This window comes from Petromyzon marinus, chromosome 20 (assembly GCF_048934315.1).
Source record: "Petromyzon marinus isolate PM22_M1 ecotype Great Lakes invasive population chromosome 20, UKy_Petmar_22M1.pri1.0, whole genome shotgun sequence".
In the NCBI taxonomy this organism is placed as follows: Eukaryota; Metazoa; Chordata; class Hyperoartia; order Petromyzontiformes; family Petromyzontidae; genus Petromyzon; species Petromyzon marinus.
Window position 1 is genome coordinate 1,536,338 of NC_133686.1, and position 14,248 is coordinate 1,550,585.

Genomic DNA, 14,248 nt, shown 5'->3' on the forward strand with positions numbered 1-14,248 from the left:
CACACACACATCGTGTTGCACATTTCAGCATTGCAACGAGCGAAGCGCTGGTGCGGCTAAACCCCGGTGAGTTGGCACAGTGGGGTGAGTTCACGAGGCGCATCTGTCAGTCATCCCCAGCCAGTCACCCATGGCACCTGGGTCTGTCCCGTGACCTCCTGCTCCCAGCAGCGAGCCTTCCACACTTCACGTGACGGCCTCAAGGTGCACCTAGCCTGGCGCAAGCGCCACTTTGTGTTGCTCCGGCAAATAGAATGTGCAAAAGACACAATTATTTTGTGTGCGTAAAAGTGCTTCATCTGCGTCCGGTCACTTCCTCCCTTCTTCCTCCCCGCTCCCCTCTCTCTCCTCTTCCCCTTCAATTCTCCCCCCCCACCAGCTACCCGCCACACCCCGCCCCGCCCCGCCTCGACGGTATCCCCACAGCAGTCGGTTGAAACGGAGGTGCCGTGTTGATTTTGGCCGAGCGGAGCTCCATTCAATCAGCGGCCGTGATTACTCCTCTAGTCGCACCGCGAGAGGACTCAATGTGCCGCACTTAGGAGGGTACACACACACACGTACACACACACACGTACACACACACGTACACACACACACGTACACACACACGTACACACACACGAACACACACACACGTAAACACACACGTACACACACACACGTACACACACGCGTAAACACACACACGTACACACACACACGTAAACACACACGTACACACGTACACACACACGCACACACACACGCACACACGTAAACACACGTAAACAAACACACACACGCATGCACGTACACACGCACACGTAAACACACACACACGCATGCACGTACACACACGTAAACACACACACGCACATATACACACATAACAACAACAACCGCCATTCGCCACTAAGTGGCGGTGACGTCACCACGACGCTTGTGCCAGGCCATGTGCACCTTGAGGCCACGTGAAGTGTCGAACGCCCGCTGGCAGGAGGTCACGGGGCAGACCCAGGTGCCACGGGTCGACTGACTGAGATTACTGAGATGACTGGCTGATGCACCACCTGTGCCCCCTACTGTGCCAACCTGCTTTGCTTTAGCCACCCGGCGCTCCGCTCGTTGTTGTGAGCGTCGCTCCTCCGCCTTCCGTTGTTGTTGGAGGGCGACTGCCTCCAACTGCCCAGTAGCGTCCTTCACGAGCCTCCTCCACAGAGGCCGATCTTGACACCGCTGGTACCAGTCATCGGCAAGTCCACTCAGCTCCACGTCCTCCTGTACCACATCACTCCATCTCTGCTCTAGCCCGTGCCGCGCCCGTTTAGCCCCCTCGATCCGGCCGAACAAAAGCTGTTTCGGCATGCGGTGGCTGGGCATGTGGACTACATGACCCAGCCAATGCAGCCTTGCCTGCCGGAGGAGCTCACCGATGAGACCTTGCCCAGATCTTTCAAGGATTTGTGAGCTCCTCACACAATCCAGCCTGGTTAAACCCAAGAAGGATCGTAGGCAGGTTAGCCTAAATGTTTCTAACCGGCGAAGATGTTCCATTAGGGGGGTCCACGTTTCGCAAGCGTAGAGAAGGGAGGCAATGACCGTGGCCGAGAAGACCTGAAGCTTAGTGCCGAGCGACAGACCAGGTAGCTTCCACACAGCGTTACGCAACCGATGAAGATATATTGCCGCTCGACTGATTCGAAGTGAGACCTCTGCTGTTAAACTGGAGCCGGTCATAAGCACACTGCCCAGGTATGGGAAACTCTCCACTGCCCCATCACCGATTGGGCGTTGTGGGGGTGGAGTGTCCAATGGTATAAAATACCCAGGCAGGTGCTTAGTTTTGATGGGGCTGATGGTAAGGCCCCATCTCTTAGTTGCACGCTCCAGTCTCAGCAGTAGCGTCTCCAAAACCTCCTCTGAATGAGCAGCTATTACCAAATCATCGGCATACATAACATGGTTGAGCAATAGGGAGCCATCCCTTGACCGCACCTGGGCATCGATCAGCCTCCCATTATATCTGTACCAAATGGAGATTCCCCCGGTACAGCTATTGAAGGCTTCACGAACTACGTGCTCAAAATAGATGTTAAAGAATGTGGGAGCCAGAGGACATCCCTGTCGCACCCCACGGTGTACAGGGAATGGCTCTGACTCCCGGCCACGTAGTTTTACCCGGGCCCGCTCACCATCATGAAGGTCCTTAATGATCGTGAGCAGAGGGTCAGGGACTCCAAAAGCACGAAGAACAACCCAGAGCCCAGGCCTACTGATGGTATGATAGGCCTTGACCAGGTCAATAAAGCAGAGATGTAGGTCTTGCTGAAATTCCTTACACCTCTGCTGTAGCAGACGGACAGAAAATATGGCATCTGTGCAGGACCGCCCTTTCCTGAAACCGCATTGGGGCTCCGCAAGCCTCTCCTCAGCGTGCTTGGCAAGGCGATGTTGAATAATCCTTGCCAGGACCTTTCCCGACACACTGAGGAGTGAGATGCCCCTGTAGTTGTTACAATCTGTGCGGTCCCCCTTCTTAAAGAGGGGGACCACACACATACACATGTAAACACACACGCGCATACAAATACACACACGTACACACACACACGCATACACGTACACACACGAAAACACAAATACGCGCAAACATACACATGTACACACACGCAAACACACACACGCGTACACACAGATACACATGTACAAACACACGTATATACACACACATACACACACACACACGTACAAAGACAAAGATCCCCCGTATAGCCTGTAACAGACTGTTGGGGCAAGTGCTTTTAGCGAGCACCTATAAAGGGCGGGACGGCACACGAGGGGGTGGGTGGCCAGCACCACGCCTGGCCGCCTTTGTCTCCCCAGTGGCGATGTTTACACACCGCACCAGATACCCGTTTGAGGCTGAGTCGACCGGTTCACATAATCGTCACTGGGTGTTGACCGTTAGCGGGGAATCGAACTCGGGTCGCTGGGTTCGTTGCGCAACGTGCTAACCGCTGCGCCACCGCTCCCGACCGCAATTCCCGTTACTCACTGCCATACAGGGCGATCATCATCACGAGTCATCAACATAATCACTACTGCAAAGAGGTGTCACCACCCTCCACATGTGCACTCTACATTGTCCAGGTTATTCATTATCAGCAGCAGCATCCTTACCACGGCATCCTCATTGCACTATGCAACACGATTTTTGTTCATGGGTACTAAGTGTTATATTTTTTATTGCTTATGCCTAAAAACTATAGAAAATGTCTATTATTCCCCACAAACTTTGCTTTTGTGACCAGGACTTTATGTGAACGAAAGACACAAATGCACACCACGTTATCTCAATTTAAAATAGGTACATTTCAAAATATCACTGTCCTGGTCACAAACGCAAAGTTTGTGGGGAATAATAATCATTCTTAATCTTGATTTAAAGCGTTCGTGACTGCAGGAGTTCGTATTCTTGGGTCTTTCGGTAAAGTCACGTAGATAGATTCAAAGAAAATATTTTATTATAGTATTATGTTATTTTTTTGTTATTTTCTTTTAACCTATCTACGTGACTTTAGACAAAAACCAAATTAATTTGAATAGCCATTTTACGTACTTTGGATGCATAAGCAATTCGGAAATAACACTTAACACCCAGGAACATTTTTTTGTTACACGGTGTTATCATCATCACCGCACGGCATCGAGGTCATTATCTTGATCATCGCTCATCGTTGTTCAGATCATCATGTTGATCATCATCATCCCTCCCGCTAACGTCGTCTAGACCACCACCACCATCACCACCACCGTCACCACCACCACCACCACCCGGGCCCTCTCACCGTCGTCCAGCGTGATGCTTTGCCCTCGGGGCGGCGTCTCCAGCGGCTCCTGTTTGATGGCGCTCAGCGGCACGTGGCTCGCCATTGACGTCGGCGGAGACCCCTGGCCGGCCGCGGCGGTGGGGGGCTGCGGCTGATGATGATGATGTTGATGTTGTTGTTGCTCTTGCTGCTGCTGGCTCGTGTGGAAGCCTTCCCCTGGCCCCCGTCCCCCGGGCTCCTCCCCCGCGACCCTGGGGAAAGCCCCTCGCCCGTTCAGCAGATGCAGGCGACCCGGAGGGCAGTGCGGGAAGGAGGCGAACACGGCGGTGGAGAACGACCGCTTCCCTGCGAACATCGCCTCCTCGAACAGCCCTTGCTGCTGCTGCTGATGATGTTGTTGCTCTTGCTGCTGCTGCTGCTGATGTTGCTGGTGCTGCTCTTGCTGCTGATGATGATGTTGGTGGTGATGATGATGGCTATTCTGTTGGTGGTGATGATTGTTATTGTTGTGGTTGTTGCTGTGATTGTTGCTGTGGTTGTTCTGGTGGTGGTGGTTGTTGTGCTGCTGCTGCTGGTGATTGAGAGGTTGAACCAGCGGCTGTAGATGATTGTTGACGTATCCTTGGTCACAGTCAGCCGAGAACGCAGCAGCAGTAGCACGACGCTCGTGTAGGTAGCGGGGCCTCTGTTCAACTGTGGGCACCTGCTGCTGCTGATGATGCTGCTGCTGCTGATGATGCTGCTGCTGATGATGATGGTGCTGTGTGGCATGGCCAGGGTAGGGGATGGGCAGGGGTGTGTCGCGGAACCACGTGCTTGCCGATGAGAATGGGGGTTCACCCAACGAGTGAAGTGGGGGACCCGCGTCCAGCTGGTTGAGGAGGTCATCGCTCGGCTCCCGTTTGATGATTACGGGGGGCACTGCGGAAAGATTACGGGAGGGGGGATGGGGGGGTTAGGCAGTGCAGATTGCGATCACACGTCTCGCGTGTCGAAGTGTATTGTTTGGAAATATTCCGATGAGGGTTTAAAAAGTTATTTTATTCGGTGCGTTTTCTGTTCCACGAGATGTAGAGCATTCTACTTTGTAAGTTGCTGAGATGTATTTCGTTAATAATGTAATAATGCGACTTATGTTTGGGCAATATTATTGATTTCGTCCGGAACTTATCATCTTAATCACGTATCCTTTTCACGTGATTAATTGTGTTATTTTGGGTGACCCAGGTCACCGTGGCTTGAGGTCTCACGCGGTTCCGCGAAAATCAACTTGAAACTCTCCACGGTATGGAGGGCGATCCATTTGTAGATACCCCACTCACTCAAATACAATATAGACGCTATGCAGACACAACGATATGATGCCATGCGTAATAAATCGTTTACATTGCGTCAAATCGTGTGGGGGATATAATGCCAATTATTTAACTGGAACCCTCCACCATCCAGCGACAGGGCCGTGTGTGTGTGTGTATGCGCGTTGAACTTATTTCGCTCCGTACGTAGTAGCCAACCGTGCTAATGGGAGGTGCGGGAGTTTCCGCAGTGTGGATGAGACGAAACAGTCGGCGAGCTCAACACGGGCCGAGGAATCACGGGGAGCAGTCCACGGGACAGGTGACCGTGCCAGTAGCGATAGAGGAGCAATGAGGAGGCGACCGGCCGCAAATTGAGCCGAGTAAGTGGAGGAGTGGATTGGCCGAATGAATCCATCACCCTGACTGCTGCCTGTAGGTGGTATCGGGACCCCCTCCAAGGGGTCCCTGTACCCCCGCTCATCGTCTCAGTGTGCGAGACGGGGGAGGGGGGAAGGGGGATTGAGGAGGGAGGTGGGGGGGGCGATTTTATCCCCGTGTATTTTTGTAGCGAGAGACAGGGCGCATTCCAGGTGTCACCCAGCGAGCGGGGTTGTGATGATCTGATGAGATAAAGACCTCTGCGGGTTTTTATGTAAACTGAGTTTGTACGGATTGTATGTGTGCATTGTGCCTATGTGTGTGTGCGTGTGTACATCGGTGGGGAGCGGTAGTGTAGCGGTTAGCGCGCTGCGCTACGAACCAGACGACCCGAGTTCGATTACCACTCACGGCCAACACCGGTGACGATTATCTGAACCAGTCCTGGGCCTTCCCCAGATCGACTCATAGAGACTCATCGAGATGCATAGAGACTCATAGCGACACACAGGTACTGATATAGACACATAGATATGCACAGAGACTGGGTGAGCAGTGGGCTAAGTTTTGCCAGATGGATAAACACTTTCTAAATTAATGAATATACTTCTGCTTGTGCCGTGAGTGTTAGTAAGATATATTTCTTGTTGACTCCATAACCTCGTTATTCCCCGCCGATCCCCTCATCACCTCTTCACATTTGAGTTGCAGCAATTCACCTTCAATCTTCTTGGAATTGAATTTTCCTATCAATCGTTTTTCACTGGAAATTTCGTCCGGGCCAACTTTCGTTCCTGGAATTTAACATTCGTCTTCTCAATATCGATATGTTTTCGCTGTCTACTCTAACGCGGGCTTTGTTTTCGCCCTGATCTCTGTTCGATTGCATCGACGCCGATTAATATCCCTTCATTGGCCCGATTTAGATTCCACGTCTTTGCTTTCGTAAATTTTTGGTGACCCCACCCAGATCAGTCACTCTTGCGAACGCGACCCTGTCGTGGTCCCCCCTGGTTTAAACGAAATAAACTTGAACTCTGAACTACCATCACCATCATCATCACCATCATCAATCAGTCTGCTCCATCCCACCCGGAACAACTTGGCACTTCAATCCCTGACACCCCCCCCCCTTCCATCAAACTCTCCAAACTATGGTGATCCCCCTCTCACCCCCCTGAACCTCCCCGTGCACCCTCTCCCCATATCCCTTCACTTCACACACCACTAAATCCACCCCCGCGCCCTGAGTTTCCAAATGCCATGCCAGATGCCGGCTCTGGCAGGAATAATGAAGAGCGAAGACAAATAAACGTTTGATTGCATTGAGATGTTTTGAAGACACACACGTCAACATACACACACGTCAACATACACACACACGTCAACATACACACACGTCAACATACACACATACGTCAATAACAACATACACACACGTCAACAAACCAATACCCGTCATTCGCCACTAATTTACGGTGACGTCACCACGCCGCCTGTGCCAGGCCAGGTGCACTTTGAGGCTACGTGAAGTGTCAAAAGCTCGCTGGCAGGAGGTCTCGGGACAGACCCCGGTGCCATGGGTTGGCTGACTGAGATGATTGGCTGATGCACCAGCTGTAACCCCTCCTGCGCCAACTTGCTGTATGTTAACCACCCGGCGCTCTGCTCGTTGTTGTGAGCGTCGCTCCTCCGCCCTCCGTTGTTGCTGGAGGGCGACTGCCTCCAACTGCCCAGTAGCGTCCTTCACGAGCCTCCTCCACAGAGGCCGATCTTGACACCGCTGGTACCAGTCATCGGCAAGTCCACTCAGCTCCACGTCCTCCTGTACCACATCACTCCATCTCTTCTCTAGCCCGTGCCGCGCCAGTTTAGCCCCCTCTATCAGGCTGAAACAAAATATTTGTAGGCATGCGGTGGCCGGGCATACGGACTCCGTGACCCAGCCAACACACACACAGCAAACACTCACATGGCCACATACAGAATCAGAGACATTTATACACGGACAACATGCACACACACACACATGCATACGTACAGAACACACACACGTTAACAAAGCGGGCATTCAGATGATGATGATGGTTATCATCAATTACATTTCACAAAATAATTCCGGGCCAGTCGGAGAGCTGTAGTTCTGTAAGATGTAAACAAGGCCAGCAACCACGCTGGACAGCTCGGCGCGTGACGCCCACGACCGAGTTAGGGGCTCTCAGTGAGTCACTTTTGCTTTGGCTGACTCAGCACGTTGGGGTTTGACAGCCAAATGTTATCCTTGTTTGTTATTGCGAATATTCAGTCGATACGTTGTTTCAAGGGATGATGTGTCAACATTTTTTTTTTCATTTTCCGTTAAAATTCGGACCGGATTATTTTACGTGGCCCGATCCCGGCGAGATAAAAAAAAGAGTATCTCCTGCAATGTTTAATTTCAAACACGTTAAAAGGGAGGGAAAAAATATAGCTGACGTTTCGGGCAACGGCCCCTCGTTAGAGCATATCGAGAGGCTGGAGAGGTAGGGTGAACATCTGCAATGTTCGTCTGTCTGTTGGATCCTCCGGTATTTTTTTTGCCGAACCGAACCCCGGCAGTGCGCCGCAGCTATACTAAGTAACGCCGCTCGTAAAGGTCGTCATGTTATTCATTTGCAGAAATAATTATGGTTGATGTTGCACGTGGACAGCGTTTTTTGTCAAGCCACTGTGGTATGATGGCCCGTGAGGTACACACACACACACGTGTAGCCACACACACGCGTGTAGCCACACACACAAAGATCCCCCGTAAAAGCTTAACAGACTGTTGGGGTAAGTGCTGTTAGCGAGCACCTATGAAGGCGGGGACAGCACATGGATGGCTAGCGCCATGCACGGCCGCCTTTTTTGTCTCCCCAGTGGCAATGTTTACACACCGCACCAGGTACTCATTTGAGGCTGAGTCGACCTAGGGAAGGCCCAGGACCGCTTCAGATAATCGCCACCGGTGTTGGCCGGGAATCGAACCCGGGTCGCCAGGTTCACAGCGCAGCACGCTAACCACTGCACCACCGCTCTCCTCACAGTCTTACACGCACACACAAAAAGACAAAGATCCCCCATATAGCCTTAACAGACTGTAGGGGCAAGTGCTGTTAGCGAGCACCTATGAAGGCCGGAACGGTACACGAGGGGGTGGGTGGCCAGCACCACGCCCGACCGCCTTTGTCTCCCTAGTGGCAATGTTTACACACCGCACCAGGTACTCATTTGAGGCTGAGGCACACACGTGTGCACACACACACACAGTGTGCACACACACACACGTGTGCACACACACACACACGTGTGCACACACACACACGTGGGTAAACACAACAACTTGGAGACACGTGTGGCGCGCTGTGTGCAAACAAACGCTCTACATAGGAAGAACAAAAGACTCTCTCACACTCTCATTACCCCCTCGCCTCTCTCTTTCTCTCTCCTCTCTCACACGACTAACAAGACACTCTCTCTCTCTCTCGCACTCACCAGCCCCCCACCTCGCACTCCAACGCTCTGGAACTCTCTCCACCCCTCTCCCTCCCGCTCTCTCTCTCCCGCCCGCCCGCGGTTCGCCCACGATGCGCACGGGGCCACACAAACCGGCCCTGCGGAGGGATTCCTCCCGGAATCTCCCTGGAAACTTAACACAGTGGCTTCCCTCGTCCACACGCGGGGGGGGGGGGGTCCCGAGTCTACAGGGGGGCTGGGGGTAGGGTTGGGGGGTGTGGACGAGGGGGGGGGGGTAAGAGGCGTGGGTCGGTGATTGGCAAATGCCCTCCCCTAAGCGAGCTCACAATCTACCTAGAGGAGGGAGGGGGATGTCGTTGGGCCCCGTGCCCGATAATAATCGCCACAGATGTTAATCCTCCACGAGTGGGAATCAAACGCGGGTGGCCGAATTCGTGCGACATCGGCGCTAGCCAGGGCACCACCGCTCCCCCCGGCCACAGGCAAAGGTCCCCCGTGTCGCCTTAACGGACTGTTGGGACAAGTGCTGTTAGCGAGCACCTGTGAAGATCGGCACGGCGCACGAGTGGGTGGGTGGCCAGAACCGCATCTCGCGGCCTTTGTCTCCCCAGTGGGACACGCGTAGCGACACGCGTAGCGACACGCGTACACACGAATACAAACGCCGCCTACGACCACAGAGATCCTTGAGGCTCATTGAGAGTTTCCCGAGTAAGTCAGTGACTTCATTATTCATCCCCCACCCCCCTCCACTCGACCCACCCCCTCTCCCCTCCTCCCCCGAACCGTGCCCACGCGACCCCGGCTACAGCCACCACGCCTTGGCCACCACCCCCACCACTTGCCCTCCAAGCCTCCCCCCGCTGTACCACGCTCCCCCCACCCACCCACCCACGTTATCGCGGCGCGCGAGGGGATTCCCTCTGTGCTGTGGCCAGCAGATCACGGCCACAGCTGCCGTGCCAAGAATCCACGCGGAGTGTCTCTCCCCCACACACTCCGCCTCCCTCCTCCTGTCCCCACCACCACCATCGTCATGTACACACTCATCCTCATCTTCGTCTGTTTGTACTGCACCACGTCGCGTGAACACACCCTTCTCTTCTGCATCACCATCATCATCATACGTACTATACCTCGCTCCCTCGTTATCATCAACTCCACCGCATTATAACCATCGCCCACCACCTCCTTATCATACTTACTCAACTTCATCATCACCACCACCACCATCATCACCTCCTCCCACTCCTCTGCGCTGTTGTCCCATTGCCCGAAAATCTTCACACTCCCCGTGGCCCCGATCGCCCCCCCCTCACCTCGCACCCACTGACCCCCCCCTTCAGCCCCACCAACCCTCCTCCAGCCCCCCCCCCCCCGAGACCCCCACGCGGTTCCCAGGCGCCGCCTCCGCCCACGTGTCCAGAGCGAACGCACACAGCGCGACTGTTCCAAAACACACGCAAAGACAAAGCTACCCCGTGGAGCCTCTAGCAGACCGTTGGGGCAAGTGCAATTACTGTGTAGCGAGTAGCACCTGCGTGGAGGCTGGTGCACGACCGAGGGGATGGCTGTCCAGCACCACGCCCGGCCGCCTTTGTCTCCCCCAGTGCTGACGTTTTAGACACCACAGCACTAGCGGGTACTCATTCAAGGCCGAGTCACGTTAGGGGAGGGGGGAGACCCAATGATCGCTTGAGATATTCGCCACTGATGTCGTGAGCCGTGAGCGGGAGTCGAACTCGGGACGACGGGTTAGCAGCACAGCGCGCTAACCACTGCGCCACCGCTCCCTGGGCAGTGCTTGTATGCGCGACCAGCATGCACGGCAGGTTGTTAGAGACTCCCGCGGGGCTTCGTTAGCGAGCAGCAGGAGGGTGCAGCAGTCCAGCAAACATCAACTGTTGCACCGTCCTATGATCCCACAGACGTCGCTTCGTTCCTTCAACCGACACGCGCTGACTAGCGTGGGGAAGTATGGCGAAGCAGCCGCGGAAGACGACACCGGCGCGGAGAAGGGGGTCTGTACTACCCAACTCTGTGAAAAAGAGCTTCATAGCTCATCAGATTCTTCCGGGATAAGCAAACATTCTGATTGTGAACCCACCAACTCGCTCGGTTGTAATCAAAGCTTGGCCGTTCCGGTCGTTGTGGAGAACGTGAAAGTGACCGCATTGGTACAATAAGGACACGAACATCATACAATAAGCAAATAACACCATCATCATTATCATAATGGTTTACACAACACATCGGCTCAGCAACGACTTCCTTCTGTGAGAGCGTCTCTATCTGAGCAGCAAGGGCATCATCAGTACGAGCAGAACTCTGGACCGGTTTCGACATCCAATGCCTCATTAGCAGTCAGTGAGAGTTGCTCCTGATGCTTGCTTTGAATCAGTCCTGGAGAAACTAAACTAAAAACTCATGTTTTTTTATATTTTATTTAACCAGATAAAGCCCGCTGACCTACGTAGTTCTTTTTCATAAGCGACCTGGCCACAAATGACAGCCCAACAAAGTGGGTTATCGTCACGTCAAAATGTACAGCAGCCAAATAGGCTAGACGCGTGTCAAATTATAAATGTGGAGGGATAAACCCGAAGGACCCGGAGATAAATCCACGCGACCACCGGGAGAGAGAAACTGCAAACCTCAAATACACAGCAGCAGGCGTCGTCAGGGTCGGCAACGAACCCCCGACCTCCTGCATACCAGGCGAGGGAGTTAACATCTCCTAACCACCGTGATGATGATGAGAGAGACACGTAAACTCCAATTATACAGGGAGTCGTGATCGAACCCCCGACCTCCTGCATACCAGGCGAGGGAGTTAACATCTCCTAGCCACCGTGATGATGATGAGAGAGACACGTAAACTCCAATTATACAGGGAGTCGTGATCGAACCCCCGACCTCCTGCATACCAGGCGAGGGAGTTAACATCTCCTCGCAACCGCGGTGCCCTGCCGTGGTCTCGCTCAGAGTGATTGACGTCTGGGGGCAAATTACTCCCTCCCCCGCTATGACGGCGCGTGGTAGGCACTCATCCAGCAGTGCATAGAGCAAAGGGGCTGTATAGACACTTGTAAATATGCACACACAGGAGACGCGTCCACGCCTCCTCCGCTGTGTATGACGTCTCCATGCCAACATGGAGACGTCTGGAGCTTTCTGCTTTGTCTCATCCGAGCGAGCTCCGCGAGCCTCGAGATAAGAACAGAGACTCGCGTTGTGGAAGACCCAGGGGCTGCCCACGCAGGGGAGGTATGACGGGGGTGGGGGGGGGGGGGTTGGTGGTGGGGGGTGGGTGGGTTGCTAGAACCGGGATGGTCATTATGAGCCGTGAGCGACTACCGGGCCCGCGGACCAAACGCGAGCCGAGACTTCGATTGTTTTCACTGCGCCCGCGGCAGCTCGAGACCCACAATCGACATTGGTCCGTCGCTGGCAAGCCTCTTGGTCGCACTGATCGGGCACCGGAGAAAGGTGGCAGAAGGGTGGATCGTTGTGTGTTGTTGTCGACCCGGCAACAACGCCCTGGGTTTAATGGGCAGTGCCGCGCTCGGCTACTGCCAGGGGCCTCCTGGAGTGGCCAGGTTCACCGCTGTGCTGCGCGCGTGTGTGAGCGCGCGTGTGTGCGCGCGTGTGTGCGCGTGTGTGTGTGCGCGTGTGTGAGGGGGGGGGGGGTGGGCGTGTGTGTGCGCGTGTGTGTGTTTGTGCGTGCGTGTATGTGTTTGTGCGTGTGTGCGTGTGTGCGCGCGTGTGTGCGTGTGTGTGCGTGCGCGTGTGTGTGCGTGTGTGTGCGTGTGTGTGTGTGTGCGCGCGTGTGTGTGCGTGCGTGTGTGCGCGTGTGTGCGTGTGTATGCGCGTGTGTGTGTGCGTGTGTGTGTGCGCGTGTGTGTGCGTGTGTGCGCGTGTGTGTACAGATAAAATCGGAGGCTGATCGATGGCCCGGTGTGGTCAAGGGATGGCTCCCTATTGGTCAACCACGTTATGTATGCCGATGATCTGGTAATTGCTGCTCACTTAGAGGAGGAGTCGGAAGCGCTGCTGCTGAACCTGGAGCTTTCCACTAAGAAGTGGGGCCTTCCCATCAGTCCCACCAAAACTAAGCACCTGCCTGGGTATTTTGTACCATCAGACATCCCACCCCCACAACTCCCAATTGGTGATGGGGCAGTTGTGGAGAGAGTTGAGAGTTTCCCATACCTGGGCAGTGTGCTCATGACCGGCTCCGGTTTGACAGCAGAGATCTCACTTCGGTGTGTCGATGCACACGAAGCTTCGAGTCTTCTCGGCCACGGTCATGCCCTGCCTTCTCTACGCTTGCGAAACGTGGACCCCCCCTAATGTAATATCTTCGCCGGTTAGAAACATTTAGGCTGTCCTGCCAACACAAATCCTTGAAAGATCTGGACAAAGTCCCATCGGTGAGCTCCTCTGGCAGGAAAGGCTGCATTGGCTGGGCCATGTAGCCCGCATGCCCAGTCACGGCATGCCTAAACAGCTTTTATTCGGCCAGATAGAGGGGGCGAAACGGGCGCGGCACGGGCTAGAGAAGAGATGGAGTGATGTGGTACAGGAGGATGTGAAGCTGAGTGGACTTGCCGATGACTGGTACCAGCGGTGTTAAGATCGGCCTCTGTGGAGGAGGCTCGTGAAGGACGCTACTGGGCAGTTGGAGACAGTCGCCCTCCAACAACAAAGGAGGGCGGAGGAGCGACGCTCACAACAACGAGCAGAGCGCCGGGGGGCTAAAATACAGCAGGTTGGCACAGTAGAGGGCACAGGTGGTGCAGTCATCTCAGTCAGTCGACCCATAGAACATGGCTTTGCCCCGCGACCTCCTGGCTGCGGGAGTTGGACACTTCACGTGGCCTTAACGTGCACATAGCCTGGCACTAGCGCCGTGGGGACGTCACTGCCATTTATTGGCGAATTGCGTTTGGTGTTGTTGTGTGTGTGTGCGAGTGATCCCTGCCACATTAATGAGCAAGTTCTATTAAACTAAACAATTTTTTTTAATTTTACCAGGTAAGGCCCACTGCGCTATGAAGCTCTTTATAGAGAGACACGCAAACTCCAAACATACAGCAGGCGTTACTTTAGCGATCGAACGCACGACCTCCTGTATACCAGGCAAGGAAGTTAACATCTCGCCACCGTGGTGCCCCTATTGGACCCTCAGTGAGTAACAGATTCTCCAGCTGCGCTGTATTGGCAGGATGACCTCTTGAACTTGACCTCACTGCCCACGCA

General features: G+C 54.2%; 1 protein-coding gene across 1 annotated transcript in view; it reads right to left on the minus strand.

Moving 5' to 3' along the window:
* LOC116944246 (nuclear factor of activated T-cells, cytoplasmic 3-like) overlaps window positions 1-14,248 on the minus strand; it is a 118,723-nt gene that overhangs the window by 39,746 nt on the left and 64,729 nt on the right. Inside the window, exon 10 of the mRNA XM_076068226.1 lies at window positions 3,831-4,733. Coding sequence (XP_075924341.1) covers window positions 3,831-4,733 — 903 coding nt within the window. The remainder of the gene's footprint in view (window positions 1-3,830; window positions 4,734-14,248) is intronic.